Consider the following 26,374-nt stretch of genomic DNA (forward strand, 5'->3'; position numbering starts at 1 on the left):
AAAGAACTGTCTGTTGGAAGAAAAACGCAGCTGTAAGGCTAGAAGCGGTTTTAATATTCCAGAGGCGGAACCTGGTAGCTAGGGAAACCACTCGCTCAGGGAGGACGCTCAGGCTCTGTGGTCCGCCGCGGAGAGGAGGATTTGCACCCCGCCCTGCCCCACCCCGCCCCGGCGGCCTTGGGCATGACCGGGGGGCGCCGGGCTCCAAGGGTCCAGCCCCTGGCCCCGTGGCCTTGGAGGAGGGCCTGCCCCCCTTCACGGCGTCTGGGACGTGATAACCAACGATCCTTTGTGCGTCTCGGGGCCAGCGGTCCCAGAATCCCGGAGTCCGGAGGTTCCCTACAACACGGAACCTGTTCCAAACGGCCCGTATGTTTGCACAGCAGAGGTGAAGAAAACAATGTCACAGAAGGTGCTCCGGCAGAAGTGTGGAAACTCTTAGTGCCCCTAATTTCCACGGGGGGGGCTTCTGTCCGACTAGGAGGACATGCCTTCTCCGCCTGGCCCAGGCTTGCTGTGGCCGTGTCGGCCAGCCCCAGGCGGCTCTGCCTCCCCGGGCCCGCGGTGCGCCCAGGGCCCGCCCCACGGCAGCGCTGCGTTTGTTCTGTGGACTCGTTTACGAGGGAAGCGCCCCAAGGAGCCCCAGCGACAGGGGGTGTGCTGGACTCCGCGGTCACCATCGATGACCAAAAACCAGCCACAGCTCCGTGGACGCCCCGGGGCCCCGACCCCGAGCTCCCTCACACACGCACACACACCGCCACGGACTTCCGTCACGACTGCGTCCGACAGAAGACGGCTCCACCCAGTGTCTCCGGGTTTCCGGGAGGTCACATGCCGAGGGAGCCCGTGAGACCGGCAGCACTGCGGGCACACACCCCGCAGACAGAACGGACCGAGTCCGGGTGAGCTGTGACGGGCCTGTCCCCACCTGGGCTTCAGCACGGGACACCCGGGATGGGGGGGGGAGCCCCTTCTCCACGGCGCCCGGCTTTCCCCAGGGTGCCCTTCCCCCCAGGTCCCTGTTGCTGTAAGAAACACGAAGGGGATGAGCCACATCACAGCTTGAAAAGCGCCCTCGGAAGTGGAGGTGTGACCGAGGGCAATGGCTTCCAGTGGCCATCTCGGCAGGGCCTGGGTCTCCCCCTGCACAGAACCAGCGGGGGGCAGCCGACCCCACGGCAGGACCACCCTGCGGCCGGCCGGGTGCCACACACCCACGGCTTCCGCCTGCCGGAGGACTCCCCGCCCGGGTGAGACAGGGCTCCAGGGCAGCCTGGAGAGACGCTTTTCCAAGAAACCTGAACTCCGGCGAGGGCTACAGGCAGCTAGCCAACCACCTAAAAATACCTTTTCCAGGGGCAGCATATTCTCTCATTCGTAATATCCCCGAAGAGGAGCACGCCCCTTCCGTTTGCGCAACCGAGACGGGAAGTCGAGTCTGCAGCGGGGTGCAGGGCTCCGCCGGGGGCTCGCCGCCAGGGCACCCGCCCTGCCCCCCGAGGCCCCTCCGGGTGAGGCGCTGGCTCAAGGAAGGAGCCAGCAAGAGCTGGCTTCCCGAGCACCCGAATTTCCAGTGCCTGTTGGTCCATCCACGTCCGCCGCCCTCCCGCCCGCACTCCTTGGTCTTTGGAAGCAGCTTACGAGTCCACAGGGTCCCGGCCACCAGCATGAAACCGTGTGTGAGCCAGAGCCACGGGGCCGTCCTTGCCCCCTGCCCCCGCGGCATCAGAACGGGCGACGGCCCCTCTTGGTGTCTGTGCACGCAGCCGCCCTGAAACCGCCCGCAGACTCACGCGTGGCCCCGACGTCACGGCGACCACACTTCTCTCCCGTCTACTTCACGGCCAGTGGCCGAGGTCCGCAGACATTTCCGCCGTCCAGAGAATTCTAGGCAAGGCCTCAAAGTGACCCCAACCAACACACGTGTCCGCAGCCACCGGAATCCACCAGTGGGTGCACGTAGCCAAGCACGAGTCCACGCCGGAATCCACGGACGCCCCCGTTTGAGCCCAACGGCTGCGCTGTCCCGACCACGGACGCCGAGAGCCGGCGCTCTCCCCAAGCAGAAAGACACGAACACCGGTGACCCTACCTCAATCAAGAAGTCCCCGGTCCTCAGTCCGGCTTGCCACGCGACCCCACCTTCGTCCACGGACTCCAGGTACTGCAGGGCCGGGAACGCCGGCGTGGGCGTGAACTCCTCAATGGGGGTGTCCGCTGGGGAGGCAAGGATACTCTTTACAAGCCTGGGAGGCGTCTGCCAGGCGGCAAGCCCCGGCCCCCGCAGGACCCCCGACCCTGGGACCCGCGGGCATCCCGCCGGAAGTGGGCGGCCCAGGCCCACTCTCCGTGGGCAGGGCCTGCCGCTCGGAGCCACAGGTCCACGCCGACCCGAGCCGTGACGCCCACTGCGTTCCGGGACCGAGTCGCACCTCCGGGCCTCCCCGCCGAACACACGGTCGCGCGTGCCCCGCAGTCCGTGCCCGTGTGTGCGCGCCTGTCATTTTCTTTAAAAGCGTCGGTGACTAAACATTTTCAGTGCTAAAAATGGAAAAGTTCCCCCCGTAGCCACATGGAGCTCCAGAGGCCCCGGGCGAAGCCGCACGCCCGGTCTCGGGCTGCACAGGCCGCAGCGCGGGGGCCCCAGCGCGGGGCTCGGTTGGAACGAGACGCTGACCCGGGGCGGGGGCGGCCGCGGTGGGGTCGGCTTCCTCCGTCTCTGCGCCCACTCTGCGGCCAACGTCCCGGGGGGCTGGGCCCCCGCCAGCCTGGGCTTCCAGGCCCCGCACGGAGGCCGGAGGAAACTCTGGGCCGAGAGATGGACTTTCGGGGCTGCCAGGAGCAGCCGGGGGTGAGGGTGGGAGGACGGAGACGGCCCTGCAGGGGGAGGGGAGAGGACTCACACGGGCAGCGGTGGACACACACACACATGGGGACAACCACCGTTTCCTTCTCTCTCTGGACAGACGGCTGTCAGGGCAGCCTCGGCCTTGGCCGCTGGGGATGCCCCGGGGGGGGGGGGGGGGAAGGAGCCCCCCACCTCAGCACTGAGGCTCAGAGAGAAAACTTCCCCATGGCTTTCCCACACTCGAGGTGGTCGGACGCCTCCTCGCACGGGGAGGCGATGCCATCTTGCTCCTTTTCAGGAGGGGAGCCCCCGAGTCCCCACCGTGGAGTGGCCCCCCCAGAGCCCCCCACCCCAGGCCACGTGACGCGTGAGCTGCCGGCTCGGGCCACGGGGGAAGGGACCATCTCGCCACGCTTCCTTTGCAAAGTCACCTCAGGGGCAGGCACGCGGCCGCCTGCCGCACTCGGAGCCCAAGCCCCCCCCTCCCCCCGGCCCGGAACTCGGGACCAGGTGCTTCTGGGCACCTGAGGCCGGGCGCTCGGGGGGCAGCCCCGGGCGGGCTGGACCCAGCCAGCAAACACAGAGCCAGCCGACCCACCGGGGATTCTGAACAAGGGTGGGGGGAGGGAGGGAGGGAGGGGGGGAGGGAGCTCGCCCGGGGCAACGCTGTGCACAGAGGATTAGCCACATTCCTGAAGGAGGCCCGGTGCCGCTGTGTGAGTGAGGCGGCATGGAGAAGAACCCGGTTGTCTAGCAACCGAGTGCCCCCAGGAAAAAGGATTCTCTGGGAGCTGGGGAACGTCTCTCTCTCCCTCTCCCTCTCCCTCTCTCTCTCTCTCACACACACACACACACACACACACACACACACACAACATGTGAACGCAGCCGGGAGGCTGCGAGCGGCGGCTCTTACCTTTCGCCCCGCGCAGGACGAACCCGAAGCCCTCATTGTCCTTCTTCTGCAGGAGCACCGTCTTCTCCTCGACGATGCAGTCACTGTAGGCAGAATTCCGGGGATAGCGACCATTATTGTGGCCCGTCATCATCACGGCCGCCGCCGCTCCTCCGCCGGGGACGCTCATCATCATAGCCAATTAATCACCCAGCTCGCCGGGTCCGGGCAGCATGGAGGGAGCTAGGCAGCGCAGGGCGCAGGAGGAGCCAGGCGGCTGGGGGGCAGGCGAACGGGATAGGCGGGCACGGCTCGACGGGGCTGGGAGGGGGGGCCGGGCAGAGGCAGCGCGGGAGCCAGCGGGAGGAAGGAGGCGCGCATGGTGGGGAGGCCTCCGGCGAGGGCTGCGCGGCGGCGGCGGTGGCTCCGGGCGCCGGCAGGCAGGGTCGGCGAGCGGCCGGGAGGAGCGAGCGAGCGTCTTGGCCGCCGTGCAGAGGGGCCCGGGGGCCGGGGCTGCGCCTTCCGGGGAGCGAAATGGAACCGGCCGGGCCAGAAATGAGGCAGCAGTTCTGTTGTTGTTTTTTTTTTTTTTCTTCCTCCCTTCTTCTTCAAGGGTTTAAAAAAAAAAAAATCAGATTCTATTTGCTCCCTGCGTGAGCCGGCGCTGGGAGACGCAGCGACCGACCCCTCCCTCTCCGTCCACGGGAACGCGGTGCCCCCACAATCAACCGCGTCACCCCGCGCACGGAAACCGCAGGCGGGCGGAGAGGCGGCCGGGCTCTGCTCGGCGGCGCAGCGGCGCGTGGGGGCTCCTCTTGGGGGGCAGGTGGCTCCTCCTCTGGGGGACGCGGAGTTCGGGGCCCGGAGAAGCAGCCTCGGGGTCCCCCCCTGACAGGCAGGCAGAGCCACGGGGCCTGCCTCTTGGCACCGTGGGTTTTTTTTTTTTTTCAAAGGAGAGAAACGCAAAGGTCCAACTTTGATTCAGCTGCCAGAGGCTCCCGTCAGGGATAGGAAGGGCACTTTGCCACCTCGTCCACCCCGGAGGCAGCGGGGTGCAGGGCGGGAGGGGGCTGCCTGGCGGGGTGGCTGCGAGACCAAAGCCCTCCCCAGCGTCGGGGGCTGCACCCTCCCCCCTGGAGTAAGTCAGGAGCAGGGCCGCTGTGGAGGGGACGGGCAGGGGGGAGGTCTCCTCCAGGGTCCTCAGGGGTAGGGGTGGGAGCACTGGGTGCAAGGAGGAAGGACCCGCCCGGAGGGGCCCCTCTGGAAAGGCTGCGGTGAACCCAGAAGGGTCTGGGCCCCCCCCACCCCCCCGTCTCGGCGGGAGTGGCCGGGGTGCAGGGAGCGACATGCTGACGGGAGTCAAGCCCCAGACCGCTGAAGGTCAGCCTTGCCCCGCACTCGATGTGCTGCCTGCAGGAAGCACGTGGCCCCCGTACGCAGCCGCCCCCAGGGGAGCAGTGCAGCCAAGCCGGACCCATGGCCCCCGGAGGGCAGGGGACGGGCGGCAGCTGAGAGCTTCCCCTCACACAGGGTGGCAGGGGGGCTTCGCAGAGGGGGGGGGCACGGCTGGAAAGCACAGACCTGTCCCAACCGCCCCCCCATCCCCGAGCACCGGCCAGGGGAGTCCTGCCTTCCAGGGGAGGGCCAGCAGAGTGGGGCACACGCCTTGACACCTGGTGGACCATGCACTCCCCCTGACGACCAGCCCAGGGAGGCCTCAAAACTCGGGAGTGGGGTTCAGCCGGAAGCATGGCCAGCAGCCCGGAGCCCTGGAGCCCGGGGGCGGGGTCCTGCGACCAGCCCGCCCACGCTGAGCAAGGGGCGGGCTCTCCAAGCCTCAGTCTCCTCTCACACTACAAGGCGGCGAGAGCAGACCACAGGCCTCCCGGGATTCTGGTGAGGGCAGGGGGGTCGATCCCCACGGCAGTGTGGTGGACCGGTGAGCCCCGGGGAGCTGTTCCTGTAACCACCGCCGGGAGCCTCAGCGGCCTGGTGGTGAGCCAGACCCAGAACCATGCATGGGCACTGGGGGGCTGGGGCGGCCAGGGGCTCAGGGGTGAGTGGACCCCCCCCCCCCCCCAGGCCTCTCTACCTTTCCCTCTCCTCGGCCTCACCAGCTGGAACGCAGACGAGAACTGCCTCCTGCGTCCACCCCTGGCCGCCACGGCCAGCTCGGCGCTGGGCAGGTGCAGACCCCACACCGGCCCTGCCCCTTGCCTGGGGAAGACTCTCCCAGGGCCCTGGCCACGGAAGCCACGGCTGTCTGCTCCTAGACTCCCTGCAGGGGTGGCCGCCCATGAGCGGCCCTGGCCCCCCGGAAACATGAGGCTGCTCCGAGGGTCCCGGGTCCCGTTCTCCCCGCGGACACACCCCCAGCACCCGCCTCCGCCCGGCACTCCGGTGAACTTGTCCCAGGCTCCAGGCGCACGGCCAGCTCCGCCCACAGGACCAGATGCTGCCCGGCCCTGCCAGGGGCTTCGAGTGTGCGCAGACCACCCGCACGTCTCCCACCGGCTGTCCCCCCGCCCACCCCGTCACAGGGACGGGTCAGGGCAGGGCAGCCCACCACGGAGCACTTGGGGCGGGGCCTTCTGTCCTGGTGGGCGTGGCATCAGCTCAAATCCAGTTCTGCTCGGACCCCAAGGTCACCCGGACGCTGGGGGCCTCAGGGTCCAGCTCTGCAAACGGGAACAGAAACCACAGCTTGTGCCTCAGGAGGGGTCAGTGAAGGAACCCGCTCGAGCCCAGGCAGCCCCCGCCCCGGGTGGGGGGTGGGTGTGAGGGCGCTGCCCTCCCGGGCTGACACCCAGGCTGGCCCCCGGCCCCGCCCCATCCTCCCCCCTCAAAGGCGCTCTGCCCCACGCGGCCCCTGCCTCTGAGCTGCAGTGGCCACGGCCTGCCTGCCGAGCAAACGCCAGCGTCCCGGCCTGCCGAGGAGGACTGCCCCCCACTCCTGTTCCCCGAGCACCCTGGGATCCGAACAGCCCCCCGGCCCTGCCCATGTGGACCCGCCTCCCTCCGTTCGCCAGACCTGGTCTGAATCCCGACTCAGCCGCCACCCAGCTCCGCTCCCCGGAGCCTCAGTTTCCCCACTTGCAGAGCATGTCGTGGTGCGGCACATGGCTGCTCCTGCCTCGTGGGGCTTGCAGGGGGGGGGGGCAGGCGAGACAAGACCCCCCCAGACGCCACCCACAGGAGGGCAGGCTTCTCGACACAGGGGAGCTGCCCTCGTTGGCCCCCTGCGTGCCCCATCATGCTGAGTCCCCCCGGGGACGTGGGGCCCAGGCAGCAGAGCCTTCACTTGCGGGTCACCTGACGCCCTCGGCACCCAGCGGAGGGCCACGCACCCACTGTGCGTGTGGGATGGGGTGAAACAAGCACGGACACCAGCAGGAGTCCACTGGGGGACCTGGCCATCGGGGAGGTGGCTGGAGGAAGGCCGCAGGGCGGGAGGGCCTGGCGGGGAGCAGGGTCGGGATGACCGGACCCCCAGTCACACTCTGCGGAGAGCCACTGGCCTGCAGCTGCCTCGACCCCGGAAGCCTGCGACTCGGGGGCGGGGGGGGGGGGGGCGACCCAGGCTGATAACCCACAGCCTCTGCAGCGACCCACGAACAGTGACGGGGAACTTGAATGGAAGCGTCGGTCGCTTCAAACAGGAGCCCGGGCCACGAAACTCCCCAGGGACCGCACAGCAGAGACCGCTCAAGGTCCCCGTGTCTCGCCCACCCAACCGCCCCACTGCGTGCCACAGCGGCGCGTCCTGCACACCCTGGAGTGACACAGCGGCGTCCCCTCCCCGCTGGCCGGCCGCAGACGCCCCTGGGGTCTGCCCTGGTTGTGAGACCATGGGAGGCCCAGCTGCAGGCGGCTTTTAGCCGTGGGTTCGCACGGCGGCCCTGCAGGGAGGGCCACGGGCCACTCGGGGCCAGGAGGCCGCAGGCACCAGCGATGGCGGCTGGTGTTCAGGGATCGTCGGTCACCGAACAGGCTGTCTGGGCAGCGGGGCCGGCCTGGAGGAGGCGTGGACACGGAGCCACAGGGGCCCGGCCCGCGTGGCCGCGGTGCGTGAGCATTCGGGTTCGGAAGTGGTCGGAAAAGGGCGACGGCGTGTCTCCCTCGCCGAGCCCTACTGAGTGTCTCCCTCGCCGAGCCCTACTGAGTGTCTCCCTCGCCGAGCCCTACTGAGTGTCTCCCTCGCCGAGCCCTACTGAGTGCCTTCCTTACCGAGCCCTACTGAGTGTCTCCCTCGCCGAGCCCTACTGAGTATCTCCCTCGCCGAGCCCTACTGAGTGCCTTCCTTACCGAGCCCTACTGAGTGTCTCCCTCACCGAGCTTGGCCCTACTGAGTGTCGTTCCTTACTGAGCCCTACTGAGTGTCTCCCTCGCCGAGCCCTACTGAGTGCCTTCCTCGCCGAGCCCTGCTGAGTGTCTCCCTCACCGAGCCCTGCTGAGTATCTCCCTCACCAAGCCCTGCTGAGTGTCTGGCGGTGGACTGGCCGCCAGGCCCACAGAGAGAAGGCGCCAGGCCCCATTGGTCCGTTATTCAGAGACCTCAGTGGTCGCGGGCTGAGTGTTGGCCCCGGAGAGACCGGACCAGTCCTGCCACCCCCGTACCGGTGAGTGGGCCTCGTCTGGAAACAGGGGCTGTGCAGACGCGGTCAGTGAGGGACCGAGGGAGACCCACCTAGATCCCCTGGGAGCCCTAAGACCAACGACCGGTCCTTGTAAGAGACACAGCGGGCAGCCTGAGACGTGGAGGCCCTGCGGCTGCAGGCCAAGCTGCACCAAGGACGGCCGGCAGACACTGGATGAGGAGGGGGTGAGGAGGGACCCTCCCCCAGGGCCCTTGGAGGGAGTGGAGCCCTCCAAAGTCTGAAGAGCCCCAGGCTGCCACGATCTGTCACCATGCAGTGCTGTGAGCCCTGGCTGGTGTGGCTTGAGTGCCAGCCTGCAAACCAAAGGACCGTGGGTTCGATTCCTGGTCAGGGCACAGGCCTGGGTTGTAGGCCAGGTCCCCAGTAGAAGTCGCACAAGAGGCAACCATACACTTGTTTCTCTCCCTTTCGTCCTCCCTCCCTTCCTCTCTCTCTGAATATAAATCAATTAAAAAGAAAACACTACAAGGCTGTGAGAACTAGAAGGCCCGGAGGACTTCCTGTAGAAGGGAGACTGAGTGGGTGGGGAGGCTGGACGGGGAAGAGGCAGAGGAGAACACTGCAGACAGAGGTGGACCCACATGAATGACAGTTCTGAGGCATCACAGAGAGGTAGGTGGGGCCGGTTACCCCGGGGACCTGGGTGCCCGAACACCCCCGGGGCAAGGTTCGAGGCGGCAGGAGGCTGCCATGCAGCTTCCGCCGGGCCCAGGCCCGCTGTGCTTTCCCCGGATCGCTCACCAAGGCCATGGGAGAGACAAGCAGCCGTCTGGCGTCTGTCTCCCCCGGCCCTTCCCCGCCAGGCCTGCCCCAAGGCTGACTTGCACACGGGCGAGAACTCGGCCCCACGGCCCTGTTTCCGTCTGAACCACCACACACAGAAGTCTGCAGCAACCCTGCAGTGGGTCGGGAGGGCCAGTCCCCGGGGTGGGAGTCAGTGTCAGGCGGGGCGCGGGCTCGGGGAAGATGCCGCTGGTCAGCGGGACTCGGTGCTGGGGCTCAGACATACCGACCCCCTCAGGCTTGGGGCAGGGGGGGGGGGGCGGCTGCAGGCCTGTGTCAGGAAACCCACCACCGGAGAACCACGGCATGGAGATTGGGCAGCGCTCACTCATCTGAACTCTGGCGCGGGGTCGGCATCGCTGCTCACCGACTTTTGTCTCTGTGAGCGCATCCTCGCTGGCCGGTTTTCTCCCCTGAGAGAGTTCCCGGGTTAGGGGTCAGGGGTTGGGGTTAGGGTCAGGGGTTAGGGTTAGGGTCAGGGGTTAGGGTTAGGATTAGGGTCAGGAGTTAGAGTTAGCAGAGGCCAAGGGTAAGCCAGTGCCATGAGTTAGGGCCAGGGGTTAGGGATTAGAAGTCAGGGTTAGGGTCAACGGTTAGGGTTAGGCTTAGGGTTACGGTTAGGTTCAGGGATTAGGGTTAGGAGTTAGGGCTAGGGTCAGGGGTTAGGAGTTAGGGTTAGGATCAAGGGTTAGGGTTAGCCTAACCCTACAGAGGAGCCAGTGCCATGAGTTACAGGCAACCAGGTTCAAAGGCAGAACTCCCATGACCACCTTAGACTCATTTATGGCAAAAAGAAAGGTGCGTTGAGTGTGGGCTCTGGGCCTGCTGGATACGGCTGCTTGGGTGTGGAGCTCAGGGGCGCAGGGCCCACGGACTCGGGGTACCATGCCTTGGAGGACACAAGACCGGGGCATTGATGGCCCCGGAAAGCTCCTTCCCAGGGCAGCTGCGGGGCCCCACCTTCTCCGGCGCAGGGAGAGTGACGCCCGGGAGAGGCCTCGTCCCAGTCACTCGCCGCGGAGAAGCGTCTCAGTGACAGCCGATGGAGGCAGGAACTGGGACACTGTTAGAAAGAGGGAGCTCCAGGGACCGGGATGGTGGTGGCTGTCCTAGAAATTCCCCGGCCCTGCCAATCAGGATGGTGACGCTCGACAGAGAGCCTGTCAGCTCCTCCGAGGGGGTGCGGGGGTGCCCCGCAGGTGGCCCCGCCGGGCAGGCGGCCCCGGTCACCAGGGCAGCGCTGGCCGCTCAGTGGAACAGAGGGCGGCTCCACGGGTGGTGGGGACGGGGCCAGCCCTGTCCTCGGGAAGGCCTGGCAGCTGGGAGCAAGCAGGGGGGGTTCCCCGAGTCATCTGTCATCCGCTGCGGCGCACAGGGCACCGCTCAGCCCTGGGCCGCACACGCTGCCGCTCTCTGCTTCCCGCTTCCCGGTCGGCCGAGGCCTCGGTGCGGCCCTCCCGCCCTCTGCCCCAGTTCCCGGGGGAAGTGACGCCCTGGCCGGGGCCGCCCCTGGGCTCCGAGAGCCCATGTCAGGGCGCTCATGGGTCACGGGACGGCGGGGGAGGGGGCTGATAAACACCCCAGATTCATGCACAAGTGCCGCCGCGCCCGGCTCCCGGGAGCCTGCCTCGCCCCGAGAGCAGGGGAGCGGTGTCCTTTCTCGTCGAGTTGGGGAGGGCACCGGGTCCCGTCCTCACGGCATCACACGCCCCAGGTCTCCGGGAGCCGCCTCTCACACCGGCGGTTACAACGACGCCCGGTTTCTTCCCCGTCGCTGACACGGCCGGTGATACAAGGCTTTCCTAATAGAAGCCGTCATGTGCGGAGACTTGATGGAAATTAAATCGCCTCGTTATTTGGTAATAAATCACCCCAAAGCGTTTCCTAAACACAACCAGGCGCGTTACCTGCCAAGAGCGGCAGGTGGGGAAGACGGAGATGCAGCTCCAGTGTGTTTGGGGCAAGGGCGAGGGGATCGAGGTGCCCCTCGGAAATGGGGTCTCGTCGAGGGGAGAGGGCCGCCCTGGAGGCTGAAGGCGCCCCCCCCGCAACAGCTCTGTGACCTGGGCGCCCACCTCCTTGCCCACAACACATCAGACTTTTGTAATAAACATTGCATTCCTTTAACTATAAAATACATCCTGTGTACTGTCCCGCTTAGAACACACCGACGGCTACCTGTCAGTATCGGATGGAATCCAGACCCCCGCCCGCCCCGGCGAAGGGGCCCCCCCCGAGTGACCTGCCCGGCCCGGCCCCGTCTCCTCCTGGGTCTCCTCTTCCTGCCGCGGGCTGGCCTCTCTCTCTGCCTCAGTGCCTTTTCTCTGCCTGCGCTCTCCCCGCAGTGCCACTCTGGGTGTCAGGAGCCTCACGGCCACCGCTGTGCAGGTCCCCAGGGTCACTGACACCGAGGGGCCTTCCAGGGCTCCGGGCTCGCCGCCCTCACCTCCGCTGTGTTTCCCTCGTCAGTCACTGGGTTTGCACTGGGGACTTGCTCAGGTGTGTCCTGTCTGACTCTCCTGGGAACACGCGAGTGTGCCCTCCGGGGCTGGGCCGGGTGTGCCCCCCATCTGTCAGAGAGACTGGGACAGGCCCCTCAGCCGCTCTGAGCCGGGGCTCCCTGACTGCGGAAGGGACACCCCGGGCGTCCCAGGGGGTGCTCCGCTGGCGCCTACTGACCTAGAGCACGAAACCCAAGCCGGACTCCGTGCACGGTCTGTGGTGCAGAGGGCGTGATCCACTGCCCTGGGCTGCCTGGGACAGAGGGGCTTCCCGGGACACAGTCCGGGGCAAACCGGGACGAGCCGGTGGCCCTGCCTCCCCATCTCCTGCAAAGGGAGCCCCGTGCCCCCAGCCCTGTGTCAGCCGCCCTTCCACATGGCCTCCCTCCATGGCCTGTGGGTCATGTTCACGGACAGTCCTGCAGCTGAGGTGGGAAGAAGGCTTTGTCCGGGGTCACACGGCTCACCACCTTATAAACCATGGCCTTTGACCCCGAACTGAACATTCTTTTTTTTTAAAAGATGTTATTTATTTATTTTTAGAGAGGGAAGGGAGGGAGAAAGAGAGAGAGAGAGAAACATCAGTGTGTGGTTGCTGGGGGCTGTGGCCTGCAACCCTGGCATGTGCCCTGACTGAGAATCGAACCTGCGATGCTTTGGTTCGCAGCCTGCGCTCAATCCACTGAGCTACGCCGGCCAGTGCTTGTGAACTGAACGTTCTTTAAAACAGAAAAACAAAAGGTTGTGGGGACAGGAGCACCGCAGGGAGACAGGAGGGGCAGTTTGCGACTGCTCTTCCTTCGGAGGGTAATGTGAGGGGCCTTGGAACCTGTCTCAAAGACCGTGCTGAGCCGGCTCGGGGGCAGGTCATAGGGCTCGTCTCGAGAGGCCGGTGCCCCAGGCCCTCCGGGGAGGTGGCCGTCACCCGCGGCTCTCAAACCGGACTGTCCCGTCCTCGGGAATCCCGGGCTGAGCACAGCTGCCGCAAAGAGCCTAGCTTTGGAGTGGAGGCTGGGCCTCAGCTGGGTGAGCGCCAGGGAGCTCGCCCCGAACCCGCCCCACCTCCTCGCAGGCTTGCCAGCCCCTGCTGGCCCTGCCTCCGCTCCCGTCCACCCCGAGACCCCCCGCCTCCCCCCCACGGAACGTCTAATTTCCGTTCCAAGGGCTGAGGCTAAGGTAGGAGGCCACCCGCACAGAAGGGGCAGTTCTAAAAGTCACTCGGCGTGTGAAGGAGGCATGTCTTCATGGGGCCACCGCTGTCCCTCGGGGCTGACAAGCTCTCTCTGTGAGGGGCTGGAGTGTAAATATGTCAGACTCTGCGCCCACGGTCCGGGCCGCAACCACTCCCCCTGCTGGTTGTGGCCCGGGGGCGGCCTGGACTCCATGGACATGAGTGGGCGTGGCTGCGTGCCCATAAAACTTGACTGATAAAAGCAGGCGGTGGGTCAGGTGGGGCCGGTGGCCACCGTTTCTAAAAATACGTTTTAAATGGTCTAGGGACGCTTGAACAGATACAAATAATACATCTACGTGAGTGTCTCAAAATAAACCACATTGTAGGTACATACAATGAAAGCTAAGAAAAGTCTGAATCCTCCCACACAAGTCAGACGTTACTCGTTCATGTAACACCGGAGCCGCAGAGAGGCCCAAGGAAAACACGTTTCAGAAATGGGGTCGTCCGCGAGCGCCCTAGAAAGATTCAGAAGGATCCTGTGGAGAACCCTTTCAGAAGGAGGAAGAAATGCCCTCCCCACCCCCCACTCCCGGGTCTGGGTTTCCGGGCCGGGTTGGCTCGGGGGGAGGCGGGTAGAGCTGAGCTCGGGCTTGCTCAGCGACAGGAGTAAGAAGTCCTCTGTGAGGCTCAGTCCTGGGGCACTTGCAGGGGGCAGGCACTGTCCCCGCCCCCACTTCAGGGACGGGGAACTGGGGCACAGAAGGGTTGAGTGACTAACACAAGAGCACACAGCAGGAGGCACAGCCGGGCTGCCCGGGGCTGGAAGCCACATCCCAGGACCTGTCCGTGGCTGGCCGGGTGGGGAGGGGTCCCTTGGTGCTCCCGGACTCCCAGCCCTGGACAACAACCCAGAGGGAGGACGGGCCCTCGGCAGGGTGTGTTGGCTGCAGCGGCCCGTTCTGGGGAACGGATCGCTGACTTCCTGTCCACCTCAGACAGTACCCCAGGTGCCCGAGAAGATCCTGCTCCACGTCACACAGCCAGGACCGGAGAGGAAGGGCCACGCGCTGTGGGCTGGTGAACGCCGGGAAGGAGGAATGCCGTGGGACCAACAGAGCCACGAGCGGAGAGAGAGGCCGATGCCTGAGAGCGGGCGCGGGAGCACCTGTGTGCATGGGCACCCTGGAGAGAGCCTGTTTAGCCAGGCGTGCGCCCCGATTTATGGTTCCCAGTCCCGTTAACGGGCCCGACGAGAAGGTCTCTCCCTGGGCACAGCAGCCGTGTGCTGTTCTTGAGCTCACACTTTCACCTTTACCTTGAACGTGCGCTCTAGGCTTGCTATCCCTATGTGCTGAACTCCTATTCATCCTTCAACGCCCATTTCAACAGCCGCCACTGCCGGGAGGCCCTTGTTTCTGTCTCTCACGTGACTGCACACTTAGATTCATGACACTGAGCCTACCTTGTCCCTCTCGCGTACCCAAGTCCTGGTCCTTCCCCCCTCTTGCTTCCCACTACAGAGTCTGGAAACGTCATAGGTTTGCTTTCCCAGCCTGCCTTGCAGTGGGTGGGTGGTCCTAGGACACGGTTTTGCCAAATGAGACTTGAGAGCAAGTCTCCTGGGCCCTTGGGGGGAGAGTTTATGTGAGGCGAGACTTTGAGGAGTGCTTCCTGGTGCTCTTTCTTCCCCGGGATTCCCGCAGAAGATCTGCACCGCAGATGTGACGCTGGCGCCGTGGCCACCCCCCCGTGACCAAGAGGCCCGCAGGGAGACCACTGACCTCCCGGAACAAACCCTGGAGGTGCCCCTCTGGGCTTGCCTTTGTGGGCTCAGCCACCGCTAGTGGGGTGTTTATCATTTGCAGCTGGAAGTTTCCAGATGGACATTTGGAGGCTGTAGCAGGGAAGGTGGGCAGGCAGATTACGGATCAAAAGGCATTGGAACGTGACCAGAGTGGACGATGCTGGGACTTTCTGATAAATTAAGCAGCCACTGAGCTACCTCTGGGCTTGGAGAGAATCATCCAGACCCTTAATCTTCCGACGAGTTCTCGTCGGCAGGGAGGACCAGGTGACGCAGACCTGTGGTCCGGCACATGGTTCGCTTTTCCAAGGAAGGTTTGATTATGGCCCTTGGTCTCAAGTCGATCCAGTCCAGGAAGCTGAGAGCGAAATAAAAGCCTCGGTCCCAGCCAAGACCAGCTTCCTGCTCACCACAACACGGACTCCCCGAGCCACCAGCTAATCCAGAGTACAGTGGCCACAGCTGGCACATCACGCGGTTGGGGACAAAGGACACACCATAGCCAGGAAGTGTCCAAAATGCCAACTGCAGGAAAGAATGCTAGGTTTTAGACGTAGACGGTGTGAACCTCAAGGAGGAAAATGTCTGCCAAGAAGGGCTCCTCGTGGTTAGCCGAGGCCAAGTTCACAGTCAGAGTCTAATGGCAGAGGCTGGTAGGGACCTGTCACTCTCGGCACTTCAGGGCAAAGCCACAGACCAAGCTGCCAGCCTCCTGCACTGTGCCCTGCCCTCTGAGTCAACCCTTATAAGGAAGTTCCTGCTATCGTATTTCCACCAATGGGCTGAGGCCTGTCCCAGGGCTATGCAGCTATATCCTCATTTGCATCCACACTGACCAATCAGAGTCGCTCCACAACAATCAGTCAGAATGCATTATTCTGACCAATCATGACTCTGCTATTCGGACCAATCAGAACTCTGTGATTTGGATTCCTCATCTGCATAGAAGTGGACCAATCAGGAACAGGAGCAGGGACTTTCTTTATAAAAGGCAGCCTGCCCCTTTGTCTTGGTGGAGCGCCCTCTTGGTGTCCTCCAGAGGCTGCACACCTGGTCTGCCAGGTGTGTGTACTGGAGTGTGTACTGGTTTCTCGTCTTTCTGCACCTCAGGTTGGGAACTTTCGTTGACAGTGGGGCGGACCGGCCCCTCGGTTGTACGGAGGGGCAGCTGGGGGCCTGGGTCTGGGCCTGACGTCTCTGGTCTTCCAAGGCATCCTGCCGCCTCCATGAGCCAGTGGGCTCACCAGCAGGTGGGCCTCCCATTCCACAGCGTCCTCTGGTTTGGCGAGTGGCACGCCTTCTCCTCTGGCAGCCAGTGTGGGGCCGGGTCTTCCCTCTCCTCCAGGTGTCCCAGGACGCTGGGGCTGGGCTGCCCACTCCACGGCCACCCACGACAGGGGACGCTCACCTTGCTCCTAGCCCCATACGCCCCCCCGACCCTCAGGGCTGGCGCAGGCAGGGCCCCAGGGGCCAGGTTCCTTCGGAGCCGGGGAAACACGCCCACCCTGGCTGGGTGCTCCTGGAGGGGAGGCGCCCCGACCAGCCCCCTAGGCCGGGCTGCTGCTTGTTTCTCCCTAAGGAAGACGGCGTCTCACGATGGAGACACTCGTCCCCTGCCGTGTGTCCCTCCTCTGCGCAGGAGGTCTCTCCCTTTCCACGTCGCCACTTGGGCTATCACGTCACCCCCACGTAAGTCGGCCCAGGTGCCAGGCTGTGGACGGTCTGAATTCCCCGTGTCCTTCAGGATTTCCCCATTCTCCGCTTACTGTCATCATTCCTTACTAACGCCCGAGTGCCACCACAGGGCTGGCCGGCCAGGCCCTCGCCTCGCCTGTCCCTGCGCCGGGGCGGGGCCCGCCCCCAGGGCTCCGGTGACGATGTGCTTGTTCCCAGTCTCCCCCAAACAGACGGTTCCCGAGCTGCAATCTGTGCGGCTCCGGGCACCCGCCACTTGTCTACAACTGTGCGCGCTTCCCTTCCTTCCTGCCTTCAGAAAGAAACCTTATCTTCGGAAAGATAATCAGCTCCGTCCCAGTCTCCAGGACTCGCCCCCCCCTCGCCCCTGAACTCCGAAACACTCCCTCTCATTAATCAGACAGTCTCAGGATGTCTGCGTGTATCAGCACAAATTGCAGCTGAAACAGAGCCCCCAGAACTCCCCCCGCTCTCCTCCCTTATCTCTCCCTTCCCTCCTCCCTCCCACGTCACCGAGGAGAGCAGGATGACAGGCAGCGACAGAGGGCACGGATTCCTGAATGCGACTGTAGGTAAGACAGGCGGGCCCACTGGCAGCCACCGCCCGCGCTCACAACCACGAGGCACCAGGCGTGGAGTGACGCCCCCACGCCCCTCCTCTCCCTCGCCCCACAGGAGGCCTGGGTGGAGGCACCAGTCCCCCCTCCCCACGTCACAGATGGGAGGTGGCGGCGCAGGCAGACTCAGAGCCTTGGTCAGGGCCCCACAGCTGGTGTGCCCTGCGGCCACCTGCAAGGCACCAGCCCGTCCCTGAGCGGGGCGGGCCTGTTTTCAGCCTCGGGCCCTCAGCGCCCAGCATGGGGCCGGCCCCCCCCCGGCCCCCCCCCCCGTAGTCCTTGGAGGTCTGGGGCCCCCCCACTGCCTCCTCACGGCCAGGAGGACAGGTCGCTGTCTGCGTGAACCACTGAGGCCTCTGTGCAGGGGAAGGGCCCTCAGGGTCCCGTGCACAGAGACCCCCCCCCCCCCCCCCCCCGCAGTGGGACGGGCCTGCAGGACACTGCCCACCATGGCCTGTCCCCACGGGTCTTCTGAGACCCCGGGACGAGCCAGGCCCTGGCGTGGACAGATCCTGATGCGGGCCGAAGTGAGAGCCAGGGTTGGGGGGGGGGCGGGGGCGGGTCCTGTCACAGCGCTGGTGAAGGGTGGCCCTGCTCCAGGTGTCCTGAGTCCAGCCCTGCCCTGTGCGCTGCACCTTTCCCCACGCCCCCCAGTCAGAGCCTCGGTTCTTGGGAGCAGGGTGGGCTCCGGGCTTCAGGCCTTTTCAGTAGAAAACGCCACCCCTCCCCCGGGGCTGGCCACCTGACCAACGGTGGAGGCACGTGGTGGGTTTTCCCAGCAGGCACAGGGGCCCAGCCCGCAGCTCCGGTCACGCGGCCTCTGGACATGACTAGGGCTGGTCAGAGGCTGGGGTGCGGGTGTGGGGGCGGGGGGGAGGGTACAGCCGGCACAGACAGGAGGAATAGCCTGGTCTTTGTGCGGCCTCAGTTTCCCCATCTGTCCGGTGGCCTCTCTCCCTGTCTCCCACCGTCTCCAGTGACAGATGGTGGGCGGACCCTCGTCGAACCACCTGCACTGTCTGCTCTCACGGGTCCGAGTCCTGGCGCCGCGGGCGCCCACAGCCAGCACATCAGGTTCTAGAGTCACGGTGTCCCACAGCCGGCTCCCGGGGGACGCTCCAGGGGACAGACAAGGCGGCCTGCCTTTCCCGGCTTCCAGAGGCCCCACCTTCCTTCCCCGAGCCCCTTTCGCCTCAGCTGGGCTGTCCTGCCTCCCGCCCTGTGTTCTGGACCACCCCCCCGCCAGGTGCCTGTAATAGGGACACTTTCGATCACATCGGGCCCACGAGGTACTCCAGGGCCATCTGCCAGTGTCACGGCCAGCTGATTCCCTTAATCCTGGTGGCCACGGGACCTATTCACAAATCCTGGGGATTATTACGGAATGGGCGTCTCTGGGGGGCATTATTGGGCCTCCCACCCCACCCTACCTGCCCCTCCCCTCCCCCAGGGACACGGCGAGACAGCCTGGGTCGGTCATGCAGGCTGGGGTTTGGTCACAAAGCCTTGCTGGTTCCAGGGCTGACTCACCCCAGCCCAGGCATGGCCCCAGAGACACTCGGGGCAGCGGAGGAGCCCGTGGGCCTGGGGGCCAGCGTGCAAGTGGACAAACACGGCAGCAGAGACACGAATTCAGTCCCCCACGTGACACTCTGCCCGGCTGGGAGGGGCAGAGCCACGTCAGGAGTGGCGCCCTAGGTGGTCGGTCTCCCACAGGAATGTCCACCGCTGCCACGTGCAGGCGGCCCTGCGCCCCGGTGTCCCGATCAGAGAGAGAACTGACGTGAGCCGCTCAGGGGCATTTTGGGTTCTCTCCCTGGGAGCTGCCGGCACCCCCGGGCCCCCGGGAGGGGGCAGGCCCTTGAAGCAGGAGTTGGCACTGACCCACCCCGACCCCGGTGCTCTGGCTCCTCCCCCGGGAGTCCCTGCCTCTCCCGGGGTTGAGAGTGGATGGCGCCAGAGGGGGACCCAGGAGGGAGCTCCTCGTAAGGCCCAACCCACTCCCCATGCGTGCCCCAGCCAGGGCCCACAGCCACCTCCCCTTGCAAGGATAAAGACTCCAAGGCAGCCCCAGCTGGGGTGGCTCAGTGGACTGAGCGCCGGACTGTGAAGCAAAGGATCACCAGTTCGATTCCCAGTCAGGGCACAGGCCTGGGTCGAGGGCCAGGTCCCCAGGATAGGGGGCGCATGAGAGGCAACCACACATGAAAGTTTCTCCCCCTCTCTTTCTCCCTCCTTCCCCCCTCTTTAAAAATAAATAAATACATCTTAAAAAAAAAAAAAAAAAAAAGAGGCGACCTGGCTAGCGTAGCTCAGTGGATTGAGCGTGGACTGGGAACCAAAGTGTCCCAGGTTCGATTCCCAGCCAGGGTACATTCCTGGGTTGCAGGCCATAACCCCCAGCAACTGCACATTGATGTTTCTCTCTCTCTCTCTCTCTTTCTCTCTCTCTCTCTCTCTCCCCCCCCCTTCCCTCTCTAAAAATAAATAAATAAATAAATAAACCTTAAAAAAAAAAAAAAAAAAAAAGAGGCCAAGGGTGTCCCAGCAAAGAAACTGACCAGATAAAGATGAAACTCAGCCCTCGCTGGCATAGCTCAGTGGATGGAGCGCAGGCTGCGAACCAAAGTGTTGCAGGTTCGATTCCCAGCCAGGGTACATGCCTGGGTTGCAGGCCATAACCCCCAGCAACTGCACATTGATGTTTCTCTCTCTCTCTCCCTCCCTTCCCTCTCTAAAAAATAAACAAAATTTAAAAAAAAAGATGAAACTCAGCCCCGCCCCAGGGAATTATCCCCACACGTCCCTCCGTGTCCAGCCCGGCCACGCCGTGAAACTGGATCTGCCGGCGGCACTGCCTCGGTGACCCTGCCATTTCTCGGGCTCCTACTCGGCCCCCCGTCCTGCCTCCGTGGGAGACACGCTCCTCGGCCCCCTGGGGGAGCGGGGGAGGGGTTGGAGCATGCTAGGGCTCCAGTCACTCAGTCTCCTGCCTGCTCCTTCCTTCCGGCTTCAGCAGCGGTACCAGCCCTGTCCTCTAACAGGGTGACCCAGGGTGGGGGCAGGAGGCAGGGGGCCGCTGCCCCGCGGAGAAGAGCCGTCCTTTCTTGGTCTGTCAGCCCCGGCTCTTGGACAGAGACCTCCCTCGCTGCCTGCACCCGTGGCTGTGGGGTGAGGGCGCTAAGGGCTGAGCACCCCCGGGGTCTATAAAACGGGACCTGGGTGGGCTTCGGCAGCAACGAGGGGGGAGCACGTCCAGGGCACGACAGGCCTCCGCCAGCTGAGAGGGGGACAGGCCTCAGCAAGCTGGGGGACGGCGAGCTAGCCCACACCTGTTGCAGGTGAGCGGTGAGACTGCATCCGACCCAGCGGCTGTGGGAGCTGGTGTGATGGGAAGATGCCCCAGGGGCACTGCCAGGTGTGTGTGGCGCTGGCGACATGCTCGTCACCACAGCCAAAGACACTGCGCTGCCCGCTGGGGGGAGGAGGCTGGCTGGGACCCTGGGCCCACACCCTAAGTGGGGGTGAGAAGGAGGAGGTCTCTCCCTGGGTGCTGCTGGGGCCACGGCAGGTGCCTGGCACTTCTTCCTTCCAGGAGGGAAATGTGGCAGCAGCCCATCCTCCTGTCATCCATCCACCCATCCATCCATCCATCCACCCATCCACCCATCCATCCACCTGTCATCCATCCACCATCCATCCATCCATGTACCCATCCATCCATGTACCCATCATCCATCATCCATCCATCCATCATTGTCCCCCATCCATCATCCATCCATCATCCATCCATCCACCCATCCATCATCCATCCATCCATCCATCATCCACCCATCCATCCATGTACCCATCATCCATCCATCATCCATCATCCATCCATCCATCCATCATCCACCATCCATCCATCATCCATCCATCCATCCATCCGTCTGTCATCTGTCCATCCATCCATCCTCATCCAACATTTCTCATCACCCCGCCCCATTCTGAGGACGGAGCACTCGGGGGGCCAGGCCCTCTGCCAGATGTGGGAGAAGACGACACGTGAGTATCATCCATCCGGGGTCAGACAGACACAGGAGGCGCCGAGGTGCGAAAGGCAGAGGCAGAGCGCCCTCCCAGCTGCCCCCGGCCCAGGTGACACTGAGTCCGAGGTCTGTTCGCTCCTCCCTTGGGATCCAAGTCAGACACCAGGGACCCTCCTGCTTCCGTGCGGGAGAGCCAGGCCTCCATCTGGGGGGATGGAGCAGCACAAGCATCTCTGAGAGCCCACGGGGTGCCAGACACAGCCTTGGGGACACTTTCAGAATGGGCCTTGTCATCCTCTCCTTGGCTTGGCCACCAGGGGCCGGAGCCCGAACCCTGAGTTTCAGAGCCTATTGTTCCCGGAGCCTGCTCCCACCCAGGGGACCACCGGCCGGTGGTCACGGCGGCTTCAGGCAGAACACACAGAATCTGACAACCAGGAGGGGACGTGGGGGTGATGTGGCCGTTGTGTAGATGAGGAAACTGAGGCCCAGGCAGGCAGGCAGGGGGCGTCGGAGCCGGGACTCGGGCTCCTCAGCCCGGACGCTGTCCCTGTGCTTCTGTTAATATGCCAAGTCACGCGTGTGAGGGCCGGCCCGGGTCGAACCCTGAGCCAGGCCTCGGGGGCTGGGGAAGGTGGGCGGAGGGTGGGCATTGGCCCAGCTGAGGGCCTCTCTCCCGGCTCTGCATTCAGTGGCCGCCTGCTGGCTGCTTGACATTGGCCGTGGGAGGAAACGTCGGCCACACTGTGGACCCTGGCCAAGGCCACCAGCCAGGGCGGAGATGAGACAGACAGAGGGGACAGAGGCCAGTCAGTGTGTGTGCGGGGGTGCAGAGCCAGAGGCTGCTGTGGCAGCTGTGACCACGGAGCACACGGGAGAGGACCGGTGACACCGTCCTCTGCAGCCCGAGGGGCTCGGAGTCCTGCCCGCAGGACGGGCGAGGGGACATGGGCTCCGGCCCGCACCTGTGTCCGCTGAGGGCCCGGTGGGCCCCACAGGGCCCAGCCTGGAGGGGTGCCCAGATCCCAGCCTCCCCAGCTCTCCTCCACGGTTTCTCGGCGTCCGCACCCGCACACCCACTCGCCACCTGGGAATGTATAAATGCGGTCCGAGGGGCGGTGAGCCAGGAGCCTCCCTGCGGTGAGGGGCTGAGCTCCCAGCCCCCACGCCGGGGCCAGCGGGCCCAGAAGAAAGGGGCTGGGCTGTCCTGCCTGGCTGCCCCCCTGTCCCCAGGGGCTGTCTCTAGGGCCAGAGTCCTGGGCCTCGGAGATCCTCAGCTTCTCTGTGCCTCCTTCTCTGAGTGCCTCCCAAGCCACACTTGGCAGCTCCGGTACAGGGCCCCTCCCCCGACTGGGAAGGCGCCCCACCCCGCCACAGAGCAGCTTCTGAGGTATCCAGCCATGGTGGGGGGTGGGGGTGGTCTCGAGGAAAGTTCTGCTGTTTTAGAGGCTCTGAGCCAACGCTCGGCCAGAGGAACCACCCCCCTCGCTGTGGTCTGGGGACAGCCAGAAGGCGCCAGCTCCAGGGGCAAGCCCCTCCCACAAGGAGCGTGCTGCTGGATGGATGGATGGATGGACGGATGGCACCAGCTGGGGCGAGGCCAGAGCTCACTTACTGTCCAATCAGCGGATAGGAGGAAAGGCGCCCATGCCTGGCCCAGCCACACCCCCTGGCCTCCGGCAGCGGGGCTTGGAACCGGTGTCCCCACTCAGGACACATGCTGGGTGCCCGGCCTGTGCCCAGAACCGGAGCGTCCCCACCGGCGGCATATACTCCAGCCTGTGTCCCGGCAGAGCAGGGGCAGGAAACGACTCCCTTCTCGGCCACGCAGTGCAGGGACCCTCAGGGTGAGAGGCCAACACTGGCGGGAACCCCCCACGGGCGTGGCAAGCCCGGGGCCGGGCCCAGGGAGAGGGGACCGGGGCCCAGCAGCACGGGAGGAGCAGGGGGACGTTTTGGTGCCTCGCTGGAGACGACAGAATGCATCTCCATCAGGGGGCGCCAGGGGGAAAACAAAGGCCGTCGGAAACTCCAGGAAAAACAAGACTCCCCGTGAAAACCACGGCCCCGACACTGGGCTGAAACCAGGCACACATTTGCATGAGTGGAGGGATGGAGGGAAGAGGGGTCGTCACTGTGACACGAGGAGCCCTTTCTCCGCACGGGGACGCAGCCCAGCCCCCAGCCCCAGGGCGGGCACTGACGTCGCCATCTCTGGTGCCGCAGAAATGCCGCACTTTCCGCTGGTCTTTCCCTTTTCCATCCCGCTCACGGCAGAACCTGGAAGTCTCCTCGGATACGGACACGGATGCACCGAAGGGTCACGGGCTACCGTCTAACAGGCACCGAACTAAAGAGGCGTTTGGGAGGGTCTCTAGCAGGTCGGCGACGACCCTGCACAGCCGGGGGTGGGACCGAGGAGAGCCGGGGGCGGGAAGGCCCCTCTCGTGCGGCAGGGAATCAACGGTGCTGCCCGCTGCCCACGAGGAAAGGGGGGGCTGACCGAGGAGTTGGGGCGGGTGGAGCAGAAACAGGGGTTGCGGGGAAGGGGCGGGGCAGGTGGAGAGATGGGGCTCCTTCCCGTTCCTCGCCCCGTCTGCGGTTTGGATACATTAGTTGGTTACTCATCTTACTACAGGCGTGTGGTCCCTGGGTCAGGTGTGAGCAGGGAGCAGAAACGTGATGTGGGGGTGGCCGAGGAGGGGGTCCCCTGGGCGGCCAGATCCTGGGGGGACAGGCAATACGCACAAGACCCGGGAAGCGGAAGGAGGGCGGGGATGAGGCAGGGGTCCTCAGCTCCCCATCATGGACCGGTGAGCAGGGAGGAGGGCAGGTGGCAGGGACACCAGGTCTCCCACTTGGGCACCGGGCGTGCTGTCCATCACGATGGAGGCTGCGGAGAAGGGCCATGGGGGGGTCCGGGGGGGGACCGCAGGAGGTGGACTGGGGCATGCCCCCTGGGGTTCGGCCCACCCAAACGGAGACCTGGTGCCGAGCCGTGACACACGCCCAGGGCCGCAGTCGGGGAGCCGGCGGGGAGGCCTGGGACAGCGGACGCCTTTCCCGGCCTCTGCCCAGAGGTCCACCTCGCTCTGTCTGGGGCTCAAAAAATACCACAGAAGCAACGCAGACGTGTAAAGATTAAAAACACAGGTATGCGTGGAACGAAGAGTGAAATTACAACCCCCCCCCCCAAGAAGCCGCCCGGGGCTTTGCCGTTAACCCCTGGACCCTGCCGTCGATGCGGAGAGAAGAAGGAAAGGGTGCGTGTCCTGAACCCTCCCGGCGAACGGACGCAGGGAGGGTACCCCCATTTCCAAGTTGGAGGAACGCAGGCCGGGGAGGACGGGGGGTGATCATGTTGCCTGCCATTCAGTGCCTGCTGCCCACACGCCGCCGCGGCAGGCTCCTGCGACACAAAGCCGGGGCTCCGAGGGGAAGCAGCCGCCCACTCGCGCGCTCACAATCCAGCGCCCGCGGGTTTGCGGAGCACGTGCCCCGGGGGGCTGCGGGCGCCCGGCCCACGCTTTCTCATTCATTGCTCCACGGACGCCGCTGGGGAGGGGCTGGGCGTGGGAGGTGCGACCTCCAAACGGAACCGGAGGGCAGGGACCGAGGCACCGGGAGGGCCTGCGGGTGGCCCAGGGGACACCCAGCGACGCAGCCAGGAGGTTAGGTCAAATCCTTACAACGTTGTTCAGTCGAGGGGTTTAAAAGGCTTCGGGGGCATGCACGTGGGTCTGAGCGGTCGGGGGGTCCGGCTCTGGAAAGACCCCCGGGAAAGCAGCCCCCCCCCCCCGAGCTTCTCTCGGGGAGAGAGACTCGGGGGCTGCAAGGGGAGGAGGCTGCTTCTTGGGTCCCCTGCTGGCCGCGCGCCCTGAAGTGCAGAACCATGTGTGAATGTCTCCAACCACCAGTTTAAAATGCACAAAAAACGGACCACGTGCTGGAAAGCCATGAGAATCAGCAGCAACACGTAGGGAGCATCCAGCTGGCGCCCAGGCACCCCGGGCCCTCCCTCCGGTCCAGTCTCTAAGAGAACACCCCCCCACCCCCCGCCCAGCCCCGAGGGAGGGGTAAGGAAGCCTCGCCACCTCCCCAACCCTTCCCCCTGTGGTTTGATGAAGTCGGTCCTGCCCGAAGATGAGATGCTGCCCGGGCGGCTGGCATGATTCGGGGGGGGGGTACCCGGAGAAACTCTGAGCAGCAGGGGTTGGTGTGACCCCCCACTTGCTTCCGGGCGCCCCCCCTGAGCTGAGGACCCTCCTTGCTGGCTCTCCCTCCCCCTCGTGTCCAGGGCTTTGGCGGGTCCCGCCTGTCCTCCCCCTCTCCCTGCACCTGGAGCCCACCCACCTGCCATGCCCACCTCTCCTCTGGCCCCACCGCCATCGCCCCCCCCCCCCCCCCCCCCCCGGCAGGATGCAGCGACAGTCTATCTCATAACGAGCGTCCATGCATGCGTCCGTCTGTCTGCTTTCCTCCGGCAAGGGGCGGCCGATGGCGTCCCTCTCCTGCTCCAAGCCGCCCGTCCCCCGCACCCCAAGAGTGAGAAGACGCGTGGGCTCCTCGCACGGAGCACAAGGTCTTCCTCGCCACGGTCTTCCCGCTCGCGCTGCCCTGCACCCGGGGCCCCGGTTTACCCCTTCGTGCCTCTGTACTCGCTGGACCTCCTGCCCCCCCACAGACGAGCCCCGTCTGCAGAGACCTGCCCTGGTGCCTGGCATAACGCTGGCCTGCCCCCTGCCCCCACCCAAGGACCGCAGCTCAGCCCCGAGGACTTGCCGTGTAGCACCGACCGCAGCGAGGACCCTCTGGGTTGTTTGCTGGTTAACTTCTTCGTTATCGTCACTAATTCGGCTCTAATCTGCAGGAGGTCGGAGCCTGCGCTTGTCTGGTGCCCCTCCCCGTCCTCGGCGCCCTGGGCAGTCAGGCTGTGACGGATTTTGGTTACACGGGTGGACGGATAGACGGGGCGCAGTAACAGGTGGTTACGGGAGTGGGGGGACGGGTGGGCAGTGGGGAGGTGGGTGGGTGGGCACGTGGAGGGCTGTGTGGACAGATAAATGGGTACAGGGACAGATAGATGGGTGAATAAACGGGCACATGGATGGATGGATGATTGGGTAGACTGCTGGCTAGTAGGGCTGGTTGGTTGGCGGGCTGGACACAAGCTGAATGATTGGATGGATGGGTGGGTGGGTAGATGGATGGATAGATGGGTGGGTGGGTGGATGGGTGGGTAGGTGGATGGATGGTGGGTGGATGGGTGGATGGATGGTGGGTGGGTGGATGGGTGGGTGGATGGTGGATGGGTGGATGGGTGGATGGATGGGTGGGTGGATGGGTGGGTAGGTGGGTGGATGGG

At 65.0% G+C, this 26,374-nt stretch overlaps 1 protein-coding gene across 3 annotated transcripts in view; it reads right to left on the reverse strand.

Moving 5' to 3' along the window:
• The window catches only part of SHANK2 (SH3 and multiple ankyrin repeat domains 2), a 293,436-nt gene that overhangs the window by 102,578 nt on the left and 164,484 nt on the right, over positions 1 to 26,374 (reverse strand). For all 3 annotated transcript variants that reach the window (XM_036029823.1, XM_028503888.2, XM_036029824.1), the window contains 2 exons: positions 3,768 to 3,850; positions 2,096 to 2,220 (listed from right to left, as the gene is read on the reverse strand). In XM_036029823.1, coding sequence (XP_035885716.1) covers positions 2,096 to 2,220; positions 3,768 to 3,850 — 208 coding nt within the window. The remainder of the gene's footprint in view (positions 1 to 2,095; positions 2,221 to 3,767; positions 3,851 to 26,374) is intronic.

This window comes from Phyllostomus discolor, chromosome 6, assembly GCF_004126475.2.
Source record: "Phyllostomus discolor isolate MPI-MPIP mPhyDis1 chromosome 6, mPhyDis1.pri.v3, whole genome shotgun sequence".
Lineage (NCBI taxonomy): Eukaryota > Metazoa > Chordata > Mammalia > Chiroptera > Phyllostomidae > Phyllostomus > Phyllostomus discolor.